General features: G+C 35.8%; 1 protein-coding gene across 1 annotated transcript in view; it reads left to right on the plus strand.

Moving 5' to 3' along the window:
- The window catches only part of ERBB4 (erb-b2 receptor tyrosine kinase 4), a 1131344-nt gene that overhangs the window by 1071839 nt on the left and 32593 nt on the right, over positions 1-26912 (plus strand). The window contains exons 21-24 of the mRNA XM_060152176.1: positions 8841-8996; positions 19158-19233; positions 23073-23219; positions 25291-25388. Of these exons, the coding sequence (XP_060008159.1) occupies positions 8841-8996; positions 19158-19233; positions 23073-23219; positions 25291-25388 (477 nt within the window). The remainder of the gene's footprint in view (positions 1-8840; positions 8997-19157; positions 19234-23072; positions 23220-25290; positions 25389-26912) is intronic.

A 26912-nucleotide genomic window follows, 5' to 3' on the forward strand; every position in this document is an offset into this window, starting at 1 on the left:
TAGGCAGATGAGCTTTTCACCTTATTTATTTATTTATTTATTTAGGAAATAAATATTTATTTAGTAGGAAAGCAGTGGCTTCTCACATATACTTTTTAACTTACTCTTTTGTTTATTAATTTTATTGGTTTCATTTTGTTGTTTCTTTAAGAGAAATTTTGAGTCTCAAGGAGGCTGTTCTGCAAATTCTTCCAATGGAAATTTTCAAAAGCTTGCGAAAGGTGGTAAATAAAATTTCTGAAGAAATATTTGAAGAAATTGTAGGAAACAAGAAGAAAAAAATTATGTTACCCCTGCCAACCTCAGGAATCTTTAAATAGTGTCCTCATTCACATTCCTTGGTACTCTAATATTACCATCTGGGGTTTGGCCTAACTGTTGCAGGGTTTGTTTTCCTCCTTCCTATCATAAATATCACAGATTTTACATTTGTTCTATTTACATTGCAAAGAAAAAGCTACTGTCTGGACAGCCTTTCAAACTTTTGGTCTTATTGTTTATTTAATCCAACCACAAACATGTACTGAGTGCCAGGTAAATGCCAGGGAATCTTCAAATTGTTGAAAGTGCATAGTTGAATTCACAAATGTTGGTTTGTAAAGTGCTTCCAGAGGTACTGTCCTAGGAAACCCAGAAAAACTAAAGTTTGTTTATAAGTTTTAAATGAGTATTATGTACAAGAGTTTTCTCTTGGTTGAGCTCTTAGAGCATTTATTGTCTATATAACAACAATTCACTTGTATATACTGTCTTTTTTTAGTTTTATATAGTCTATTGATACCTACGGTCATATAGAGTAATGGTTAAGATTGTTGGCTTTGGAGTTAAGCTGCATGCACTCAAATCTTGGTCCTTCTGGGCTTTGCCATGCACTAGCTATCACTTTTGGGCAAGTTATTTTACTTCTCTGTGTGTCAGCGTCCTCATCTTAAAATGGGAATAATAGTAGCAGAGATCTCATTGAGTTCTTGTAAATTCCTGTATATATAGCACTTAAAACAGTCCCCTGGCACCGAGTGTGTAAATAAAGGTCAACTATTTAATAGATACAAACATATATAATGATAATATACACAGTTATGTTTTGTCTTTCCCATGTGGTTTCAGTATTCTCAGTTAACAAGAAATTGCTCCATGTTGTATCTTCCACAGTGACTATTACTATTATTGTTTGTTTAGATTCTCCTACACTGAAATTAGTACTACATAGCAGATAATTTATGTTGTGAAGCCAATTTATAGCATTTTACAAATAGTATTAATGTTCAATTCAGTCTTGTTTGCAGTGTCAAAGAGATGAAGTTAAGTTTGGTACCCTTCCATAGGGGAATAGACAACTGACAGTGCATGTCTGTGTTATACAAGTGTATATGTCTGTGAATTCATATGTATAATCCAGTGCAGCTATGAGAACTGGATTACATATAGCAACATGTTTGAATCTAAAAAAAGCCTAATGAGTAAAACATGATCCTATTTAATACACAATACTATTTATATATTAGAAATAACACAAAGCACTTGTTAGAAAATATAGATAAAAAGAAATAAACATATGGATGATAGATTGAAAGGATATGTATTAAAAACATTATTGTTGATATTTATGATGGATAAAGAATGGGGTTGATGTAGCGGATAGAGGGAAACAATGATCATAGTGTGCATGAATTATAGAGTGTGGTTAGCTTAAAATTCTGAGTACTTGAGATCCTAAAAGAAAACAAGTCACACACATTGCCTTAGGTTGGCTCCTAGAAAACAATCTCTGAGAAAAGTTTGCATGTAGGAAGTTTTTCTTAAGTGTTCTCAAGAACAACACCTATCAGACAGTGAAAAAGCAGTATTAGGTAGAAGGAAAAGTTCAGCTATGATAAAACTGCAACAAAGGAATCATTCAATCCCATGGGGTGTCCCAGAATTAGAAGAGCTCTTCATAGTTGTCAAGAGAGGTATGGCCTTTGTAACTCAACATCAACAAATTATTGGATGTGGGCTGCCTCCGGTGAGTGGATGAACCCCTGGCAAAGCAGCTCCCCTTGTAGTTGGGTTGGCGGGTGTCACTGCCTCAAAACAAAAGCAGCCAAGATGAGAGCCCTCAGCAGTCAACACTCCCAGAAGCTGAGATTAGGAGGACTTGGGCCTGAAGAGGTTTCTGGGTGGCACACCATAGTATCTACTACATGCATGTATGGATACACACACACATACACACACACACAAATATATTATTGGAACTAAATTTGAAAGCTGTATTTCAAATAGCAACCAATAATGTTTTCACTACACACTATTAAAATGATGGAAATTCAGTTGTCCTCAATATTGCAAAATCTTCTTAAGAACTGCAACCTGACCAAGTCTCTTGAAGATCATAGGTGCAGTTGGAAAATGTGAGAATTAAACTGTAGTATTAATGCCAAGCCAGTCTGGGACAACCATGTGAATCTGCTTTTCTTCCTGAGCAGCATAAGAGGAAGAACATTCAGGGACAAATAGAATGAGAAACAGAAGTCACCACACCCAACAGTGCTGAGTAATCAGTAGGTGTTTTAGTTGGCTGCCTTTTCTTTCTCTTATAGTGGTTGAATTGTATTTTTCATCAGAAGGATGAATTTGAGATCATTTTTTTAACACATGGTATCTTAGAATATTGAATGTTCTAGGTGTTTTACAAACATTAAGGCATTGAATCCTCAAGACAATCCTCAGGGTAGATACTATTATTATCCCCATTTAACGAATAAAGTAAAGGAAACACAAATAAATTGACCACGATCACACAGATAGTAAGTAGCCAGGGTTTAAACATCAGATGCACTAAACTGACTTTTAGTAAAACGTGTTCACTGTTCTCCCTAAACATTTGAAGGGAGACATCTACTCTACCTCTTTCTTTACTGTTATCTGTGTTTATTATTGGCCACCACTTAATATTTTAGATAGATATATTTTCCAGTTCCATCATGGAATAAAGATTTAAAGCTAGAGAACACCTCAGAGATCATTTAGGCCAATTTGTGACTTTTATAGAAGAGGCGAATTGAGTACCTGTGGTCATAAATCTTGTGAGCAGCATGTCTGGGACGACTTCTCTCTTGCAACACTAAGTTCTGTGTTCTTTCTACTGTGCCATGAACCAGCTTTGGCTGGTTGAAAAGACTTCTCAGTTGATTCAATTACAGAGCCCCTTTAGTTTCTCTCCATGTACTATTTGGATAAAGTCAGTCACTTCATCCAAAAAGGTCTTTTTCTTCCCTTGAACATGCTCATATCTTCAGCCCTAATAGTAGAGAGCATTAGAGTTAGATTTTTTTTTTCCCCTCACAGGTACAATTGCTTTCAGAAGGAAAGGTAGAAAAGAGGAGCGATTTTCATCTGAAGGTAGTTTTCCTGAAGCTTCCTGTTATTCAGAAAGCTTCAGGTTATTAGAATGAAAACAGAAAAAAAATGTACTCTTGCTAATTCCAGAGATTAATGCCTATGAGAACTGACTACAACTTGAAATTTTTAGCTCCACACACGTGTTTGATGAAAATGTCGCCTGGCCTATATATGGGAAGCAAATATTTATTGTCAGAAATAGTCTGGTCTCTCTTGACTTCCGTTAGCTTCCTGCAGCTGGGCAGAATGCATTTTAACGTTGGATTAAAGCATAATCATGAAGCATTTTTGCTAGACAGCTGTGAGTCAATATCATAAGATTGAAAAGAAGGTCATTGCTAGGTGTTCATCGATACCAATATTTTAAAATTGTCAGTCACTGATTTTTTTTCCATAGAGCAGTTTATATGAGTCAATTCTAACCAGAGATTAAAACTTTAAATTCAGTTGTAATAAAATTATCCTTGGATTTTGTATTAAAGTGCATTCCTGAAGGTCAAGAGTAAAATTTGACTTTCCCTAGCGAGTTTGTGTTTATTGATGCATATTGTAAGAGGTATGAGCAAAACAGTAAGTAAGCAGTCTTGAAAACTCATTAAGGCATTTAGAGCAAGTATGAAAATGGTAAAGTTCTGAGTGGTGTGGTGATAGTAAATTCTGAGTAGTTTGAGTAAAATCAGAATTGCAGCACTTGGATCAAGAAGTAGACAAAATGCCCCGAAAACACCTCCACCCAGAATGCCCCTCAGCGCTGAGTGATAAAAGGCAGATTCTTTGGTACAGAAAATCTACTATTTTATTCACCCATGGAAAACATCCTGCAGCATTGAAAATTTTTTGACCTATCTTGTTTATGACCTTTATCTTCACTAAATTCCTGAATATGTGATATGTTTATGGAAAGCACCAAATCTTTTATTAGATTCTTTAATTTTTCCTTCTCCTTATATGACAGCACCCTCAGGTGCATTGTTATTAAAATAATATTTCGAACAGTAATTATTCTGAAATTTGTAGCCACACATTAATAATGATGGGCAGGTTATGGGTATATGTATCACCATTTGCAAACATTTATTGAACACCCACTGTGATATATTAGTTGAGGTTCACAGATTTTCTGAAATAGGCAATTCAAGTTAATGAGGGTAAGTGATTCTTAAGCACTAGGACTGTTGATATATATCCATCGAACAACATTGCATGTTCTGTGCTTATTACATGCCACTTACTCCTTAAGTGCTTTACATACTATTTAATCATCAAAACAACCTTTGTGATAAGTGCTATTATGGCTGTTTTAGAGAGGAAGAAGATGAATGACAGAGAGGTTTATTAACTTGCTAGAGTCACACAGCAAGAGCATGGCAGAGCTGGGCTTCTAGCCAAGCAATCAACTCCAGAATCTATTCTCAAACCCACTCCACCATCCTGCATACCCTGTGGTCAAAGCAAGAACTGAGTTTCCAATTTACACAATTTAAACTCCTGCTAAATTATAAAAGATTATATAAGTTAGCTGAGTTTTAAATATAAATACAAACATGTCAGTCACCTTCATTATGCCCTGAGTTCATAGAAACATTTGATAATATTTAATTTTTTTCTGCAAAAGTACTAGGATCTTTTGAAGCTATATGACTTCACTGTGTACATTCATTTCTATATACCCACACTACCTGGTGACACATCAAGAGATAAGATAGGCTTAAATATGCAGACTTTAAGTCCCACACCAAGGGACCAAATCCCAGTTCTATCACTCATTAAATAGATGACTTGGAGCAAGTAACTTGACCTCTCTTAGCCTTGGTTTTCTCATATTTAAAATGAGATGAAAGTAGTATGCGTCTATAGGATTAAGTTAACCTACCAATGTAGACATGTTTAGTTAGTGCCTGCCGCATTCTAAGAATCAGTCAATGTTAGCTGAGGTTGTTGTCAGTGTTCATATTTCCATCATGTACTCCACCTGAGCTGGTATGGCAAGGACATGGGAATTGCTACAGGGCAGAGTAAGAGGATCCTTTTCACCCAATGCAGTATCCCTCTATCATCTTCAAACTTCACGGGACTTCATCCAGTTTATTTTTGTTCTAATAACTGTCTTCCTCCTTAATCTCATCACACTCTGATTTAAGGAGTGATTTTATTTTGAAGGAATTTACCGGAGAATGTGATTCTAATGAGATCTTCTGGTAAAAAAATCCTATTTCAATGACTGTGATGTGGAGAAACCTATTGTGAGCAATACATAGAATTCAACACTCTAATTCAGGGTGTGAGAGTAGGACTAAGATGACAGTCATAATTAATGATTTGAAAGTGTGCATTTGTACGATGATGTTTCATAGTTACAAGGCAACCATACAAATGTATTTTGATGGTTTGGGAAGGAGGTGGATGCTTCTGTTTTTATTTCTTTTGATCATGGTCAGGTGGCTAGGAGAAACAATAGAGCTTATCATCTGGTTTCCTGAATTTATTTCTCATTATTTTGAAGAAAATACTTTTTTACGGACAAATAGTATTGAGGTTCAGGATAGTCTATCACCTCCTGAGGCTTTGTGTATAGACTGTCAAAGATCTTTTGGAGTTTTTGAGGCTTTGCTTATACTGTAGAATGTGACTTTAGAGTCTTAAATTCCTTGGTGAATATTAGTTCCCTACTGGTAGAGTATATATTTCTTAAATATATTTACATTAGGATAATATCTAGTTAAGGGAATCATTATCCAAATGATTATCTAAATTACATTAACTAAATTACAAAAGTCAAAAGCATAGACTTATTCTCAGTTTACTCTCTTCTTCATTGTTCAGTCATTTACCAAGGATGGTTATTTTATTTTATAAATGTACCTTGAAATTGTTCTCTCCCTAGTTCCTTCTGGCCTAGTTTAGTTGAAGATTCAGACATTCATGCATGTAGGAGCTGGATGATTACCATAAATAATAAAAGCAGAATTCCTGAAAAGTGATAGTAAGTGGTAGGACCCTGGCAAACTGGGGACCAGATGCCTTTAATGGAGTATAGCCAGCAACCAACTAAAGAGGATGTTTGAAACTTTCTCAGTGTGGGAACAAAAAAAAAGGGAAAAATGGATACAACTCATGGATGGTCAATTTACAACCTTTATTTCACTCTCATCACTTTTCTTCTGTAATGTGGCAGACTCCTGACTTTAGCTATATTTGTGTGCGATCCATCCTCTCTACTGGCACCTGGTGATGTTTTCAAGGCTCCAATGATAATTGTGTCACTCTCCATTTTAAAAAGAACTCCCGCATCACCACATTGAATGCTGCATAAAATGTGAAGTTCAAGTTCTCTATCATGACATATAAGGGGCCCCTCTTGGATCTAGCCTCTTCTTACCTTTTCAGGCTCACCACTCACCATATACATAATGCTTCAAAAATACAGAATTATATACCTTTGTCCAAGTACACTATGCTATTGATGACCCTGTGCTTGTCCTCTCTAACTGCAGTTTTTCCCTCATCTTGTCCAACTGGTGGACATCCATCCTTCAAACCATACTTAGGCCTTAGTACCTCTCTGAAGCCTCCCCTCTCATGCATACTTGCTAAGCTATACTACAGATGGTCCTCCTTAAATGCCTTACATGCATCACTGATCCATTCAAGTTTATACTCCATATGTGCCCACTTTACTAATGAGCTTCTGTCCTCCTTTAATGCACAGACCTTCTCTCACTCTATTCTGTCTTTCTGATGTCTAGCACAGTGATTGGCATACAGTATGTGTTCTGTAAATATGTGTGGATCTGAATATTAATTTGTTGCCAATACTCTTTACATATTCTGTTATGAAGATGGTAAGAAAGAGAATGATGACTGTTTTTTGTGGACACTTCCTACAGGGACAAAATTATTGAACATACTTTACCTCCAAGGCAATAAGTCTATTTTTTAATCTTTTAAAACATGCAAGGGCTATTTGTTTTCACTTTATTCTAAAAACTTCCAATTTGGCGTAATCAAAGACAAAGCACTGTTTAGGAAAGAGGGAAAGAACCCCATAAATCCCAGTTGTGGGTTGATATCAGAAAACACTAATACATATGATGTCACCCAACTGCTGACTGATTGCACCATATCAGGCAGTATCTCCACTGGTTGTGTTTAATGGGCATTTATATAGTGCTTGGCTCATGATGCTGTTTGAAGCAATATTCTCTTTCCACTACACCTGGTAGACAGTTCATAATTTTTTGACCTCTGTGATTTATGTCTCTGTTTACCACAGCTTTTGTTTTGATATCAGAAACCGTTAATCTTTCAAAGTCCTGCAGTTGTAATGTTAACTGCCAGCATCACTGATTAGCAATGGGCATGAGAGCATACTTCAACCATTTTATAACACTTCTGACTTGTTTTTACCACTGAAATCCTCAAATATAGAACTTTCCCTAACTCTTCAACAAAACATATGTTCACTCAAACAAAGGATGTTCATTCTAATCTGGGCCTCTGGGTTCATTTCCTTGGTTTTACATCAACCTTTTAGTTAAGGCTAGTGGTTCATGACTCTTGGTTTCTCTAGTGATGAAATACAATTAATAATTATTGTTTCTATGGATGATTTTTTATATATATTTTAATATATATGTTGTGTACACATATAACACATATATATACATGTGTATATGTACATATACATGTAGATGTGTGTGTGTATGTTGAGGGAAGAGCCAGTTTATCTCTTGTTGGTGATCAGCAGTGTTTTATTTTTAATTACAGTATATGTTTTATGAAGAAAACATATTAAAGGCTAACTTAAGGGTCATTATAAATAATGTAATTTTACTTGTGGATTTTCATAATGACTACTAATGTCATCAAAGCTATTTTTTAAATTATAGGCTTTTAATGCCCCTAGGGCAAACTTCATTTTTTTGCATAATTAATAAGAATAATATGATTCTTCAGACTTGATAGAACCTATAAAGGTGAATTTGCCTCCATTAAACCTTCATATGAAATACTTCTGAAAAGTATGGAGAGCGGCATTTGTTTGGAGCGGGTGTATGGGGGAAAATGACATGAAACAGAAGTTATTGAGGAGAAAACAATTAAGAATATGTGGGTCAGTCCAAGTACCTGTTAGCTTATCTACTAAGACACGTGCATACCTCACTAACGAAAGTATTTGCAAAAGAATATAAAGTATCTGGGAAAAAATGATCAAACATTTAGCTCATATGCAGGTAATTCATTCTGCTTTACAGAGCTTTAGTGGGAAAAAGGCCAAAAGCTATTTGTGGTTTGCTTTTTTAATTCCATATTTTCCATAATTTTGAAAATATTCTCAGATTCTGCCATTACTTAGAGAAATCAAGCACTTGCAACTGAACACTAGGAAACACCTTTTTTGACAATACAAAAGCATAGGCATTAACTGACTCTCTGGGGAATTTGGTGTTTTTCAGGGAATGATGTACCTGGAAGAAAGACGGCTTGTTCATCGGGATTTGGCAGCCCGTAATGTCTTAGTGAAATCTCCAAACCATGTAAAAATCACGGATTTTGGACTAGCCAGGCTCTTGGAAGGTGATGAAAAAGAGTATAATGCTGATGGAGGAAAGGTGGGTGTCTTTTTGAGAGCAATATTACTTGAAAATATAGTATAATACCCTTTTATCTTCTTATATGTTATAGGAAGAAATCAATAAACCTGAGGTTTAAGAGATTATAAAATCCCAATTCCACCATTTGCCTTCTCTCCCACCCAGGGTTAAAATATATATATATATATATATATATATATACATATATACACATACACACACACATACATACATACATATATATACACATATATATGTACATATGGAAACATACACATACATATATATACAATATATAATATATAGGATGTATTACCTACTTCCATTTCTCAAAAGCAGCTAAAATAAGACAATGTGTGTCTGGACCCAAGTGATCTTTATGTCAATTCCAGTGTTAGAGAGTTGGTGGCTCCCTAGGAACTCTAGAGATTGCACTTTAATCCAGGGCCATAGAAATTGTTTCATTAATCCTAATAATTTAAGACTATTACAGAGAGATCAGAGAGATACAACTTCTTTCTCATAGACTAGAGAGAAGTTTCAATGTGACCAAGAACCATAACTATTGGAAAGTTGGTCATCCTATTTAACGTCCAATCCTCCTACACCAGAAGCAACAGATTCCTCTTATCTGGCTCTATTTTTTTTTTTTTTTTAGTTTTCATTGTAGCATATGACTTACCAATTTCTTTGTTTATTTTAACATCTTTATTGGAGTATAATTGCTTTACAATGGTGTGTTAATTTCTGCTGTATAACAAAGTGAATTAGCTGTACGTATACATATATCCCCATATCTCCTCCCTCTTGCGTCTCCCTTCCACCCTCCCTATCCCACCCCTCTAGGTGGACACAGAGCCCTGAGCTGATCTCCCTGTGCTATGTGGCTGCTTCTCACTAGCTATCTATTTTACATTTGGTACTGTATATATGTCCATGCCACTCTATCACTTCATCCCAGCTTGCCCTTCCCCCCCTCCCCCGTGTCCTCAAATCCACTCTCTACTTCTGCATCTTTATTCCTGTTATGCCCCTGGGTTCTTCAGAACCAATTTTTTTTTGTTGTTTTTAGATTCCAAATATGTGTCAGCATATGGTATTTGTTTTTCTTTTTCTGACTTACTTCACTGTGTATGACAGTCACTAGGTCCATCCACCTCATGACAAATAACTCAATTTCGTTTCTTTTTATGGCTCAGTAATATTCCATTGTATATATGTGCCACATCTTCTTTATCCATTCATCTGTCTATGGACACTTAGGGTGCTTCCATGTCCTAGCTATTGTAAATAGAGCTGCAATGAACATTGGGGTACATGACTCTTTTTCAATTATGGTTTTCTCAGGCTATATGCCCAGTACTGGGATTCCTGGGTTGTATGGTAGTTCTATTTTTAGTTTTTTAAGGAACCTCACTAGTGTTCTCTATAGTGGCTGTATCAATTTATATTGCCACCAACAGTGGAAGAGGGTTCCTTTTACTCCACAGCCTCTCCAGCATTTCTTGTTTGCAGACTTTTTGATGATGGCCATTCTGACCAGTGTGAGGTGACACCTTATTGTAGTTTTGATTGGCATTTCTCTAATGATTAGTGATGTTGAGCATCCTTTCATGTGTTTGTTGGCAATCTGTATTTCTTCTTTGGAGAAATGTCTATTTAGGTCTTCTGCCCATGTTTTGATTGGGTTTTTTGTTTTTTTTGTTATTGAGCTGCATAAGCTGCTTGTATATTTTGGAGATTAATCCTTTGTCAGTTGCTTCATTTGCAAATATTTTCTCCCATTCTGAGGGTTGTCTTTTCATCTTGGTTATAGTTTCCTTTGCTGTGCAAGAGCTTTTAAGTTTCATTAGGTCCAATTTGTTTATTTTTGTTTTTATTTCTGCTTCTCTAGGAGGTGGGTCAAAAGGATCTTGCTGTGATTTCTGTCATAGAGTGTTCTGTCTATATTTTCCTCTAAGAGTTTTATAGTGTCTGACCTTACATTTAGGTCTTTAATCCATTTTGAGCTTATTTTTGTGTATGGTGGTAGGGAGTATTCTAATTTCATTCTTTTTCATGTAGCTGTCCAGTTTTCCCAGCACCACTTATTGAAGAGGCTGTCTTTTCTCCATTGTATATTTCTTCCTCCTTTATCAAAGATAAGGTGACCATATGTGTGTGGGTTTATCTCTGGGCTTTCTATCCTGTTCCACTGATCTCTATTTCTGTTTTTGCACAAATACCATACTGTCTTGATTAATGTAGCTTTGTAGTATAGTCTGAAGTAAGGGAGCTTGATTCCTCCAGTTCCGTTTTTCTTTCTCAAGTTTGTTTTGGCTATTTGGGATCTTTGTGTTTCCATACAAATTGTGAAATTTTTTGTTCTAGTTCTGTGAAAAATGCCAGTGGTAGTTTGATAGGGATTGCATTGAATCTGTAGATTGCTTTAGGTAGTATAGTCATTTTCATAGTGTTGATTCTTCCAATTCAAGAACATGGTATATCTCTCCATCAGTTTGTATCATCTTTAATTTCTTTCATCAGTGTCTTATAGCTTTCTGTATACAGGTATTTTGTCTCCTTAGGTAGGTTTATTCCTAGGTATTTTATTCTTTTTGTTGCAAAGGAAAATGAGAGTCTTTCCTTAATTTCTCTTCCAGATTTTTCATCATTAGTGTAGAGGAGTGAAAGAGACTTCTCTGCATTAATTTTGTAGCCTGCTACTTTACCAAATTCATTGATTAGCTCTAGTAGTCTTTTGGTAGCATCTTTAGGCTTCTCTATGTATAGTATCATGTATAGTATCATCTGAAAACTGACAGTTTTACTTCTTCTTTTCCATTTTGGATTCCTCTTATTTCTTTTTCTTCTCTGCTGTGCCTAAAACTTCTAAAGCTGTGTGAATGATAATGGTGAGAGTGGGCAACCTTGTCTTGCTCCTGATCTTAGTGGAAATGGTTTCAGTTTTTCACCATTGAGAATGGTGTTGGCTGTGAGTTGGTCATATATGGCCTTTATTATGTTGAGGTAATTTCCCTCTATCCCTGCTTTCTGTAGGGTTTTTATCATAAATGGGTGTTGAATTTGTTGAAAGCTTTTTCTGCATCTGTTCAGAGGATCATATGGTTTTTCTCCTTCAATTTGTTAATATTGTGTATCACATTGATTGATTTGCCTGTGTTGAAGAATCCTTGCATTCCTGGGATAAACCCCACTTGATGATGGTGTGTGATCCTTTAATGTGCTGCTGGATTCTGTTTGCCTGTATTTTGTTGAGGATTTTTGCATCTATGTTCATCAGTGATATTGGTCTGTAGCTTCCTTTTTTTGTGACAACTTTGTCTGATTTGGTAGCAGGGTGATAGTAGCCTTGTAGAATGAGTTTTGGATTGTTCCTCCCTTTGCTATATTTTGGAAGAGTTTGAGAAGGATAGGTGTTAGCTCTTCTCTAAATGTTTCATAAAATTCACCTGTGAGGTCATTTGGTCCTGGACTTTTCTTGTTTGATGATTTTTTTTTTTTTTTTTTTTTTTGCGGTATGCGGGCCTCTCACTGTTGTGGCCTCTGTCGTTGCAGAGCACAGGCTCCGGACGCGCAGGCTCAGTGGCCATGGCTCACGGGCCCAGCTGCTCCGCAGCATGTGGGATCTTCCCGGACCGGGGCACGAACCTATGTCCCCTGCATCAGCAGGCGGACTCTCAACCACTGCGCCACCAGGGAAGCCCTGTTCGATGATTTTTAATCACAGTTTTAATTTCAGTGCTTCTGAATGGTCTGTTTATATTTTCTATTTCTTCCTGGTTCTGTCTCAGAAAGTTGTGCTTTTCTAAGAATTTGTCCATTTCTTCCAGGTCCTCCATTTTATTGGCGTATGGTTGCTTGTAGTAATCTCTCATGACCCTTTATATTTCTGCAGTGTCAGTTGTTACTTCTTATTTTTCATTTCTAACTCTGTTGATTTGTGTCTTCTCTCTTTTTTTCTTGATGAGTGTGGCTAATGGTTTATCAACTTTATCTTCTCAGAGAATCAGCTTTTAGTTTTATTGATCTTTGCTATCATTTCCTTTTCATTTATTTCTGATCTGATCTTTCTGATTTCTTTCCTTCGGCTAACATTGGATTTTGTTTTTTCTTCTTTCTCTAATTGCTTTCAGTGTAAGGTTAGGTTGTTTATTTGAGATGTTTCTTGTTTCTTAAGGTAGGATTGTATTGCTATAAACTTTCCGCTTAGAACTGCTTTTGCTGCATCCCATAGGTTTTGGGTCATCATGTTTTCATTGTCATTTGTTTCTAAGTATTTTTTGATTTCCTCTTTGATTTCTTCAGTGATCTCTTGGTTATTTTGTAGTGTATTGGTTAGCCTCCATGTGTTTGTATTTTTTACATATTTTTTCCTGTAATTGATATCTGGTCTCATAGCATTGTGGTCAGAAAAGATACTAGATAAAATTTCAATTTTCTTAAATTTACCAAGGCTTGACTTGTGACACAAGATATGATCTATCCTGAAGAATGTTCCATGAGCACTTGAGAAGAAAGTATATTCTGTTGTGTTTGGATGGAATGTCCTATAAATATCAATTAAGTCCATCTTATTTAATTTATCATTTAAAGCTTGTGTCTCCTTATTTATTTTCATTTTGGTTGATCAGTCCATTGGTGAAAATGGGGTGTTAAATTCCCCTTCTATGATTGTGTTACTGTTGATTTCCCCTTTTATGGCTGTTAGCATTTACCTTATGTATTGAGGTGCTCCTATGTTGGGTGCATAAATATTTACAACTGTTATATCTTCTTCTTGGTTTGGTCCCATGATCATTATGTAATGTCCTTCTTTGTCTCTTGTAATAGTCTTTATTTTAAAGTCTATTCTGTTTTATATGAGAATTGCTACTCCAGCTTTCTTATGATTTCTGTTTGTATGGAATATCTTTTTCCATCCCCTCACTTTCAACTGTATGTGTCCCTAGGTCTGAAGTGGTTCTCTTGTAGATAGCATATATATGGGTCTTGTTTTTGTATCCATTCAGCCAGTCTATTTCTTTTGGTTGGAGCATTTAATCCATTCACATTTAAGATAGTTATCGATATGTATGTTCCTACTACCATTTTCTTAATTGTTTTGGGTTTGTTATTGTACGTCTTTTCCTTCTCTTGTGTTTCCTGCCTAGAGAAGTTCCTTTAGCATTTGTTGTAAAGCTGGTTTGATAGTGCTGTATTCTCTTAGCTTTTGCTTGTCTGTTAAGGTTTTAATTTCTTCATCGAATCTGAATTAGATTTGTGCTGGGTAGAGTAATCTTCGTTGTAGTTTTTTCCCTTTCATCACTTTAAATATGTCCTGCCAGTCCCTTCTGGCTTGCAGAGTTTCTGCTGAAAGATCAGCTGTTAACCTTATGGGGATTCCCTTGTATGTTATTTGTTGCTTTTCCCTTGCTGCTTTTAATATTTTTTCTTTGTATTTAATTTTTGATAGTTTGATTAATATGTGTCTTGGCTTGTTTCTCCTTGGATTTATCCTGTATGGGACTGTCTGTGCTTCCTGTACTTGACTATTTCCTTTCCTACATTAAGGAAGTTTTCAACTGTAATCTCTTCAAAATTTTCTCATTTCCATATTTTTTTTCTCTTCTTCTTCTGGGACCCCTATAATTCAAATGTTGGTGCATTTAGTATTGTCCCAGAGGTCTCTGAGACTGTCCTCAATTCTTTTCATTCTTTTCTCTTTATTCTGCTCTGTGGTAGTTATTTTCATTATTTTATCTTCCAAGTCACTTATCCCTTCTTCTGCCTCAATTATTCTGCTATTGATTCCTTCTAGAGAATTTTGAATTTCATTTACTGTGCTATTCATCATTGTTTGTTTGCTCTTTAGTTCTTCTAGGTCCTTGTTAAACGTTTCTTGTATTTTCTCCATTCTATTTCCAAGATTTTTGTTCATCTTTACAATCATTACTCTGAATTCTTTTTCTGGTAGACTGCCTGTTTCCTCTTCATTTGTTTGGTCTGGCTGGTTTTAACCTTGCTCCTTCATCTGCTGCATATTTCTCTGTCTTCTCATTTTGCTTAACTTACTGAATTTGGAGTCTCCTTTTCACAGGCTGCATCTTCGTAGTTCCCATTGTTTTTGCTGTCTGCCCCACGTTGGTAATGTTGGTTCAGTGGGTTGTGTGAGCTTCCTGGTGGAGATGACTGGTGCCTATGTTCTGGTGGATGAGGCTGGATCTTTTCTTTCTGTGGGGCAGGACCATGTTTGGTTGTGTGTTTTGGGGTGTCTGTGAACTTAGTATGATTTTAGGGAGCCTCTCTGCTAATGGGTGGGGTTGTGTTCCTGTCTTGCTAGTTGTTTGGCATGGGTGTCCAGCACTGCAGCTTGCTGGTTGTTGAGTTGAGCTGGGTGTTAGCACTGAGATGGAGATCTCTGGGAGAGCTTTCGCCATTTGACATTACGTGGGGCCAGGAGATCTCTGGTGGACCAATGTCCTGAACTCGGCTCTCCCACCTAAGAAGCTCAGGTCTTGCACCTGGCTGGAGCACCAAGACCCTGTCAGCCACACTGCTCAGAAGAAAAGAGAGACAAAAAAGAAAGAAAAGAAAAAAAAAATGAAATAAACTTATTAAAATAAAAATTAAAAAGTAATAAAAAAAGGAAAGACAGAAGAGAGCAACCAAACCAATAAACAAATCTATTAATGATAACAAGCACTAAAAACTATGCAAAAAAAAATTATCAGACAGAATCCTGGATAAATGGTAAAAGCAAAGCTGTATAGAAAATATCACACATAGAAGCATACACATACACACTCACAAAAAGAGAAATAGGAAAAATATATATATATATATATACAATAGAAAAAAAAAGGGAAAGAGCAACCAAATCAATAAACAAATCTACCAGTGATAATAAGTTCTAAATACTAAACCAAGATAAACATAAAACCAGAAACAAATTATATGCAAAAAGCTAATCCCAAGTCTACAGTTGCTCCCAAAATCCACTGCCTAAATTTTGGTGTGATCATTGTCTATTCAGGCATTCCACAGATGCAGGGTACATCAGGTTGATTGTGGAGATTTAATCTGCTGCTCCTGAGGCTGCTGGGAGAGATTTCCCTTTCTCTTCTTTGTTCACACAGCTCTCAGGGTTCAGCTTTGGATTTGGCCCCGCCTCTGCATGTAGGTCGCCTGAGGGCATCAGTTCCCCACCCAGGCAGGAGGGGGTTAAAGGAGCAGTTGATAAGGGGGCTCTGGCTCACTCAGGCTGGGGGGGGGACGGGTATGGAATGTGGGGTGAGCCTAAGGTGGCAGAGGCCTGCATGATGTTACCCCAGCCTGAGGTATGCCATGTGTTCTCTGTTCTCCCAGGCAAGTTGTCTCTGGATCGCGGGACCCTGGCAGTGGCGTGCTGCACAGGCTCCCGGGAGGGGAGGTGTGGATAGTGACCTGTGCTTGCACACACAGGCTCCTTGGTGGCTGCACCAGCAGCCCGAGCATCTCATGCCCGTCTCTGGTGTCTGAACTGATAACCGCAGTTCATGCCCCTCTCTGGAGCTTGTTTAGGCGGTGCTCTGAATTCCCTCTCCTCATGTACCCCGAAACAATGGTCTCTTGCCTCTTAGGCAGTTCCAGACTTTTTTCCTGGCTAGCTGTGGTGCACTAGCCCCCTTCAGGCTGTGTTCATGCAGCCAACCCCAGTCCTCTCCCAGGGATCTGACCTCCGAAGCCCGTGCCTCAGCTCCCAGCCCTCACCCGCCCCAGCGGGTGAGCAGATAAGCCTCTCGGGCTGTCACCAGCACTCGTGTGCTGGTCAGCACTGATCCTGTGTGCAGAAATCTCTCTGCTTTGCCCTCTGCACTCCTGTTGCTGCGCTCTCCTCTGTGGCTCTGAAGCTTCCCCCCACCAACCCCTGTCTCTGCCAGTGAAGGGGCTGCCTAGTGTGTGGAAACTTTTCCTTCTTCACAGCTCCCTTCCCGAGGTGCAGGTCCCATCCCTATTCTTTTGTCTCTGTTTTTTCTTTTTTCTTTTGCCCTACCCAGGTACATGAGGAGTTTCTTCCCTTTTGGGAAGTCTGAGATCTTCTTTCAGCGTTCAGTAGGTGTTCTGTAGGAGTTGTTCCATATGTAGTTGTATTTCTGATGTATTTGTGGGGAGGAAGGTGATCTCCATGTCTTACTCCTCTGCCATCTTGAAGGTCCCCCACCAATTTATTTATTATCTGACTCCCTCCACTAGAATGTAAGCTGCTATATCCCAGGGATCTGTGCAGTGCCACTGCCTCTTCTAACTTTTCTGACTCTCCATCCTCAGGCCCTGCCTGACAACTGTGTTCCTGCCTCCCTCACCCACCATGTGGTCTCAATCCATGCCTTAGTTCCAGCTCTTGTCTTTCTTCATTAACCTGCTGTTAACTTGCTGTTTTTGGTAACCGTCGAGGATATCTCCTCTTCATGTGGAGGTCCTTCTAGCTTGGTCTGGAGAAATTTCAATCAGGAGAGGCCAAATGAAATAAGCAAATGCAGCCTTAACCTGTAGTGACCTATAAGCTTATGCTAACAAAAAAATTAATTCATATATCGTATCAATATATTTATTATGTGCCTTATTCATCAAGGGCCATCCAAATACACATTATGAATATTTTTCAATGATAGTGTTCCAAATGTTTCACGTTGATTTTTATACTAAACTCTAATATAACTATATATATTCAAGTCTTATCACAAAAGAACACAAAATTTATTTTTTAAAAAACTTCGGTTTTGTAGTATTCTATGGCTTTTCCTTGATTTTATTAGCCTACTTTGCTTGTTTACTACAAATTGCAGCAGTTTGAGACCATGGCTTTGAAATTCACTACAGGATTGCGCAGAAGTAGAAGTCTATAAATCACATGACTTCACTTGTCTTGAGAACATACAGCTGTAAGATTTGTCTAAAGCAAGAATCATTAGAGCTTTAAATGTCTAGTAACAATTAAGTCTTTATTGAGCCACCTGTGATTTAAACTTACTTCTTTAACAGTGTCCGTAGTCCATAAAGTGTGCTAACTCCTTGCCCGTAGGGAAATTACTTTCAATGTGTCTTCTGTTCCCTTTCACTGAATACCGTGATTCTGTCACAGAGTTACCTTGGTGTCACCTTGGTGAGCAGCCAACCTCATGATTTCAAAGGCCTATTTAGTTTTAATGTTTCAGCTGCTAAGTAGAAATGTTTATCTTTATTCCATAGAATCTAATTATATTCCCAGCTATATAATGCTGCCCTTCTTAGTTGAAAATCGTTCTGCTAAACCATCAGCAGCAGGGTGAGTTGAGTTGCTTTTCTTGCAGAGATGATGGATTTGTACTGATCTTCTCATATCCTTTTATATAATTCCTATTATGAAAATGGTACATATTTTCAATATGGGCTAACCAAGACAAGGAAGATCATTTGTGGCTGGGGAACAAAGCAAGGCTAACTTTGGAATTCATTATTTTAGGTGTTTTAGTGACCAAATTATCTGAGAGGAGAAGGGAGGGGCCAAGTGTAGAAAGAGTCCTTTTTACCAGTGGCTGGAAATTTGTCTGAGGGTGAAAAAGCATTTACTGAAAATGTAGAGAATCTCATTTTGGGGGAAAAAACATAATATGACCACATTTTTAGAAGTACATGTATTAGATGTTTAGAATTGATATTGTAAGTCATAATGTTAAATAGTAACTTAATTACTGAATGTTAATTAAAACTATAGAAAGTGGGGCTTCCCTGGTGATGCAGTGGTTGAGAGTCTGCCTGCCCATGCAGGGGACACGGGTTCATGCCCCGGTCCGGGAAGATCCTACCTGCCGCGGAGCGGCTGGGCCTGTGAGCCATGGCCGCTGAGCCTGCGCGTCCGGAGCCTGTGCTCCGCAACGCGAGAGGCCACAACAGTGAGAGGCCCGCGTACCGCAAAAAAAAAAAAAAAAAAAACTGTAGAAAGTGATACTTATTATTTTACTTTTCACTGTTTATGAAACTTTAAAAAATAAATATATCTTCATGTTAATTCATTTGAAGCTTAAATTTCATTTCATTTGTTCCCTGTATTGAAAATAACAATTTCTATTTCTATTTTCTAGGCATACAATCAAAAAATACAATTGAGACTCATATTGAGGAAATATAGAAATGACTTTTTATATGACTATAAACCTTTCATTTCTTACTTCTCTATAGATGCCAATTAAATGGATGGCTTTGGAGTGTATACACTATAGAAAATTCACCCATCAGAGTGACGTTTGGAGCTATGGTAAATAATTCTTCCTTGTGACATAAGGCTTTTAAAACAAAAATAAGCATATTATGTTTCTTGGGTCTCTAAAATGTAATACATTTAACGTCTTGGTTGAGTTGTCTACCATAACCTTTTATTTTGGTAGCAACTTGTCTGATCATTTTGACAAAAAACAAAAAAACAAAACAAAAAAACCCCCAGCAGTTTTAGATTAGGGACATTTTCATAGAATCTCATGGCCTTCAACAACTCTTTTAAAACATAACTCTAGGGCTAGGGTGGCGCAGTGGTTGAGAGTCCACCTGCCGATGCAGGGGACACTGGTTCAATCCCTGGTCCGGGAAGATCCCACATGCTGCGGAGCTGCTAGGCCCGTGAGCCATGGCCACTGAGCCTGCGCGTCTGGAGCCTGTGCTCCACAACGGGAGAGGCCACAACAGTGAGAGGCGCACATACCGCAAAACAAACAAACAAACAAAAAAACATAACTCTAAATGCAATGAATGTTTCAAAAATTTTTTTTTCTTATGGGAATCTATGTTCTATAGTAAAAAAAAAATAGAGATTATTGTTAGAACAAAGAACAGTTATTGAAATCAGTAGGATGAGAGTAGTAAATGTGAGGGGAGAGGTAAGAGAGATGATTTCTAATTACAGCTTTAATTTTAATTTACAAACTACTTTTGGAGTAAACAGATATATTAGAGAATTATAATATGAACTGGAAATAGAGATTTGAAAATTTAGAAAATTTATTTAATTGCATTTAACTCAGTTTTTGAGATGAGCTTCTTAGCCTCTGTCTGGCTATTTACAACTTACGTCCATCTAAGTATTAGTAAGAATAAATCAACACCTTTTCTAAGTTTAAATATACCATATAAAACTAGCACTTCTTACAAATAAAAAGCACTATGCTTCTTTAAATAATATGGTGGTGGTGAGACTTGAAAGCATGATACGATTTATTTTGCTCAAATTTAAGTTTAGTTTATTTACTTTTTTTTTAGAAAGAAAATTAAATCATTAAGTCACTAAAGAACTTATACTTCTTATCTAGAACAGTATAAATTATCTTTAAAATAATAAGACATTTCTGTAGGATAGTTCTTCCTTCCACACATGTAAACCATAGGAGGTGTTAAAATTTCCACAAAGGCCTCATGTACTCTGCTCAGTTTAGCAGTAGAGTGCTGTGTGTTTGAGATTTAGGCACGTATAGAGGAATACTTGACAAAGCATAGTTCAACTGTCAGGACTAAATAAAAAACAAATACATCCTATATATTATTATTTTTATTATATATATCTTATACATTATAAATATGAGATAGATGTTTATAGAATATGATATACATTAGCATGTACATAATCATTTATATATTATATGGTATAGATTAGCATATATATTATATGATATAGATAGATTTACATATTTTATAAGATAGATTTAAATATCATATATATCTTTTTCTTTTCTTTCCCTTTTTTTTTCCTACTTATATTTCCCTGAACTAAACATGGCAATCTGAAAATTTTAAATGACCTTTAGAATAAGTAACTATATATACACATTAAAGTAAATGTTGGCAGGGCAATCACATTTTTAATAGTAAAATTTATCTTTTAGAGAAAATCCTGTTTTAAGGCTATAATGTTCATGTTGAATTGCAACATCTCAGAAGCAGTTCAGTAAAAATAGATAGATAGATAGATAGATAGATAGATAGATAGATAGATAAATAGATGATAGATAGATAGAATGATAGAGTGAACTCTGTTTTGAAACATAGCCCAGTTAATCAACCCATATCCATAAGGCATTTTAAGATTTTTATGATATATCATAGTTGGTTGCAAAGGCATAAAAGGCAGAGAAAGATATATAATCTTGTTTACAGTGAATCTTTGTGGAACACTGCCACTGGGTGCATCTTTATTTTTATAAAAATAAATATGCATTGAATATGGTTTATATCTTCAAATGATAGAATTGTAAGTTTTGAAGATGTTTCTAATTTAGCTTTCTTGAGATTGTTCTTCTATATGAAGCCATCTCTGTTTGACTCTACTTATCATCACCTCTGCAAAGATATAATTGGAATATTATTGGCAGAAGTGGGGAGTTTGATTTTTCTGCTTCAGTTTTTCTATATATGTATTTCTGTTTATTGTATTTTCTATTAATTTGTAGTTGCTTTGTATCTTGCTTATATTAGAAGTTCTGATAGAGATGTGAGAGCATCTATTCTTTTATAACTGCAAACATGAGTTAATAAAATATTCTCATTAAATACATATTCTATAAATATGACTGACTGAACATAAATAGACAGTAATCTACTTCTTAACTTGTTCCAGCCTGCCTCATGGACACTGAGTTTTAATCATCAGTTCTATGAATCATTCTTTAGTATGCAACATCAAGTAGGGTTTTATAAAGATCAAACAGTGAAATTGTGTCACTAGTTATACGTTTATATTATACCTAAGAATCATAAGATGTAAATATTAACTAAAAAAATCAGATAGGGCTTCCCTGGTGGCGCAGTGGTTGAGAGTCCGCCTGCCGATGCAGGGCACACGGGTTCGTGCCCCGGTCCGGGAAGATCCCATGTGCTGCGGAGCGGCTGGGCCCGTGAGCCATGGCCGCTGAGCCTGCACGTCCTGAGCCTGTGCTCCGCAACGGGAGAGGCCACAACAGAGAGAGGCCCGTGTACCGCAAAAAAAAAAAAAAAAAAAAATCAGATTATCATTAACGATACTATTATGAAGAATAATTTGAAGTTTATATATACTTTTATAGTTTAAGCTTTGCATTTTTATTATGTCAATGATAACTCTTATGAGCTAAAAATTACTTCAGTTTGAATAAATAATTCATTACAGATGGCAGTGGAGAAGAAAACATAGCCATAATTAGATTTTATATTAAAAGATACTTGTATATGCATCAATCAAAATTCACTTGCTAATACTATTGTGCCCACATAGCTATTTCTGAACTAACAACCTTTATCCTTAAGAAAACTATAACTTTTAAATTATATAATTATTAGATTATAAAGAAGAGATCTGTATTGTGTATGTTATTGCTCAGATCAGAGTCATTATTCTTGTCAAAGGTGGCTACTTACATGCTAGTATTTAGAGTATTTGCTTTTACTGAGGAAATCAGTGTTCTAGTGATTCAAGAAACCGTTCTTATTGTCTAAAGAATACACTATTATTGATTCACTTCAATTTTGGAAAGCTCACTTTACATGTATTTTATCTTACATATGGATCATTCTTCAGTCAGTCTCTCATATGTGTTAAAGAAATGAATCTGTTTTATTCCACTTGTTCTCCTTGTGTTAGTTAAAAAGAAAAGCACAATTATTTACTATAACATAAGTAATCGTTCTGGAACCCCAATTTGGCCTTTTGGGCTTTTAATAGTAAAGATGCTAATCTCAAAATTAGTCAATATCAGATTTTACCTAATCATATTTATTTGGTACTGAGTACACATGTGTATAGTAAATAAATTGTTTTATAGGCTCTAATGTGGTGAAACAAATTGGGTCAACAATCATTAGCATTACTTATAAGTAGAAATGGGGAACAGATTCTGTCCACTCTGAAATTGTCTCTGCTACCCATTAAAAATTTCAAGACAATGATAAGAAAATCAAATTTCCCACAAAGATTTTGTCATTGGGCTTCTCATATGGACATAGGAATCTGAAGAGCCTTTCTTTAGACTATTTCTAATTGCCGTCTAAGAAGCATTCTTTTGCCACAGGCATATTGCTGGTTTCTTCAAAGTATATTGTTAACATCCTTATGTAAGAATTTGATCTCCCTTTTAGGAGTCACTATATGGGAACTGATGACCTTTGGAGGAAAACCCTATGATGGAATTCCAACCAGAGAAATCCCCGATTTGTTAGAGAAAGGAGAACGTTTGCCCCAGCCTCCCATCTGCACTATTGATGTTTATATGGTCATGGTCAAATGTAAGATTGCAAAATTATGTTATCATCCTCATCATCATTCTTAGTAATTAATCAACCTGCACAATTTTTCTGTATATTGAAAAATATAAAAGTTTACAGATAATTGTGAAAAGGAGCATGTAAACCCGTGTTTGTTGTGATTCTTGTTAATATGAAGCAATATCATGCTTTCATGCTATGAAGTCAACATTGTATGATTCTTACACTTCTTATTTATTTCACTTTGATTCTTATCATTTCCATGACAATGAAACTGTTTCTCATAAAGAGATGTAATTAATCACAATAATGTTAATACTCTTTAAAGGAAAAAAGCAGACTAAATAAATGATCTGCACATAAAGAAAAAAGCTTGAAACTAATAGTTTAAAAAAATGAATTAAATGGAAATAGATTTACCAGTTTCAGTCATCAGAAAATTAGCAAGGCAAAATAGGAAGTGGAAAGACATGAATCTACATTGAACTACAAAGATTATAAATGTTTACTTTCTTTCAATTTGATCATTTGTTTACATCTAACTCTCTTACTTTTCTTTCTCCCTTCTATGCCCCAGACACATATGTGTTATAAATGTATTTTGGAAGCCTAGACTCTTAATTTAAATAGAATTAGGGAAGTCTCTGGAGTTTCTGACTTAATTTAAATGAGATTAGCATTCAGCAATCTTTCTTGTGTAATGAGAGGTTTCCCCTTTTGATTTACACAGGGTTAGCAAAGAAACAAACTGGTGAAGGTGAATAAGCATCTTATTAATAAGAGACTTTGGACAGGTCTACTCAGATTTATACTCATGACATGTGTGATACATTCTGACAGTGAGGGAAGAAATAAAAAATGTGCTTTTCACTTCAGGTCAGCATGCCCTTTTCTCTAAATGTAGTTCTGTTTACTCAATATTTAGTTGGAAAGAAACTGATACCTCACTGAGAATTTAACCTTTTCTGGTTCCAACAGAGTTCCAGAAACATTGATTTTCTCATTAACATCTTGGTATCAACAGCATTTTTTTTTTAGTGGTTACATATAAAATATAGAGCATTTGAGCTTTGTTAGGAGAGAAAAAAATCAAATAATTTTAATGATACATAAAATGACACCCAAACACTTCCCATAACAAGAATAAAAAGTGAACTTGCAGAAAAGGGGAAACAAGTTTTATAGCTTTATTGGGTCAAACATTTTTCGGTAGTCAGCTATGGAAGAAAGTTTAAAAACATACATGTATTACATAATTTGATCCCATAACTAGCATGAGATGATTTATATACTTCATTTAGATACTCTGATGAATAATAAAAAATCAGGAAAACATCTTGCCTAATAGTGACTTTTACCTCACTTTTAGGAGTTTTAATATCTAAGAAAAGGGTCATTTGGCAATAAAATCAAGGAAAGCTTGGTGCCTTTATTCTTGTCATTTCATCAGTTAAACAGAGCCTGGGGAGTTAAGGCTCTTAATACATAACTTGGTAAATTGCTGATAGTATTTTATGCTGGAAAGGCTAGTACTAAGATAAGCTAATGACTATTTCTGAACAAACATTACCAATCACTTTGCATTATTTTTTTTCCCACCAGGAAAAAAGTAGCATAAGAAAGTTGCTTTCAATTCCTTTTTTCACCTTTTTGCCAGTATACAGCATTGCAACCAAAGTTTTTACTCCATGTCACTCCTGATATAAAATGATAAATTATATTCCAATCACCTTTTCTATACCCATCAAAGAAAAATATTTTTTTTATTTTTAAATTCTCTTCACACCTACAGAAAAAAGATCTGAGATTCTGTAAATTCCCATGGTTAGCCTAGGTTATATTTTCTATGATAAAAAATTAATTTTAAATTATATCAACAAAATAAAAAGCTTGTGTTGTTCTATAATATGTTACATTTAGTTATGAATGTCAGCAAACTGATTGCGATAGAATCTCACCTATTGGATTGTTTCTTTCATTAGCTTTCTTTGTTTGTCAGATCATTTTTATTTAAATGATATGTTTCAAACTTAGTTTTTATTTTCATAAAATGATGGATATAGTGACTCTTTTATTGCATGTGAATTTCTAGGTTGGATGATTGATGCTGACAGTAGACCTAAATTTAAGGAACTGGCTGCTGAATTTTCGAGGATGGCTCGAGACCCTCAAAGATACCTAGTTATTCAGGTTTGTACATTTGACTTAGATTTTTGAGAATATCCCAATGACAAACCCACTACAAAACAGTAGTAATATCTGGACTTTGGAACTATGGATATCATCATTCACAAATTAATTAATTAGCTAAGCAAAATATCATGTGAAATGACTTTTACTTGATGTCAGAACCACTTCTAAGCATCTTCCCTTAGTACTCAAGTGTCTCTACTGTTGAACTGCCAGATAATTATGATTATTCATGTATATAAAAAGGCCTTTATCCTCAGACAAGCCTTGTAGTACTCTGCTAGTCACGTTCATTGTTATAATCGTCTCTTCTTGGAATAAAAGGAAGATGGATTTTTGTTTTAATCGTCTCCATGTTTGAAGGCAGTGAACTAAAAGTTTCAATAAATTGACATTTAATTTCCTAGAAAAATATTTTAAAATATGTTTTTTTTTCTTTTGGGAGGTATGCAATATTCAAGTAATAACTCAGATTCAGATGAATTAATGTACAAAAATAATAGACCAAAAGAACATTTTATATGTAACACTAGAAAAAATGGATTTAATAATTTAAAAGTTGTAATATATTTCTTTATGATTATTTTACCTAAACCATAAACAAGTGGACCTTGGATAACACTGAGTTAAGATTCCTCAATAAAACAAGGTAGTGTTTATCTTCATATCAATAGTAGTCTGACATGAAGATAAAAGTCAGATTTTAGGGGCTTCCCTGGTGGCGCAGTGGTTGAGAGTCCGCCTGCCGATGCAGCGGACGCGGGTTCGTGCCCCGGTCCGGGAGGATCCCGCGTGCCGCGGAGCGGCTGGGCCCGTGAGCCATGGCCACTGGGCCTGTGCGTCCGGAGTCTGTGCTCCGCAGCGGGGGAGGCCACAGCAGTGAGAGGCCCGCGTACTGCAAAAAAAAAAAAAAAAAAGTCAGATTTTAGCAGATAATGATTTCTAGCTAACTTTTTCCCTAATTAATTTTAAAAAGTTTACAAAAATATCACAAAACAAATTTTAAAATTCTACTTAAGAAATAGATGAGGTAGGAGTGTAACTATTGTTTTGGTGTTTCTCCCACCCCCTTTATGTTATTTGCCACCAGTGCTGTGATTTTGAATGTTATCACTTTAACAATATTATGCTATAGAGCAAACCATGGATTCAATGTATCATGATAGCTCTACACTATCAAATCAACCAAGTATAATAAAGATTGATAAGTCAATTGCTCTTTCTTTATTATATACTCTTAAAGTCACAGCTCAAACGCCATCTTGACAATGAAACCCACCATTATTCTCAGATCTGAAATGGTTTATGCCTCTCTCAAAATAGCCATAGCATTCTGCTTTATTTATCTCTAATGGCATTTATCACATTCTTCTTGTATTAAATGTTTTTATCTTACCGTGTCATATCTAAGTATGTTATAGGCTTCTATATGGCTGGTATTTGTGCTAAATAATTATTTTGTTTAATGAGTGCATGAATTTGCAACCATTTAGATATTACATAAATTTGCTACAAAGTTCACAT

The sequence above is a fragment of the Lagenorhynchus albirostris genome, chromosome 6 (genome assembly GCF_949774975.1).
Source record: "Lagenorhynchus albirostris chromosome 6, mLagAlb1.1, whole genome shotgun sequence".
NCBI lineage: Eukaryota > Metazoa > Chordata > Mammalia > Artiodactyla > Delphinidae > Lagenorhynchus > Lagenorhynchus albirostris.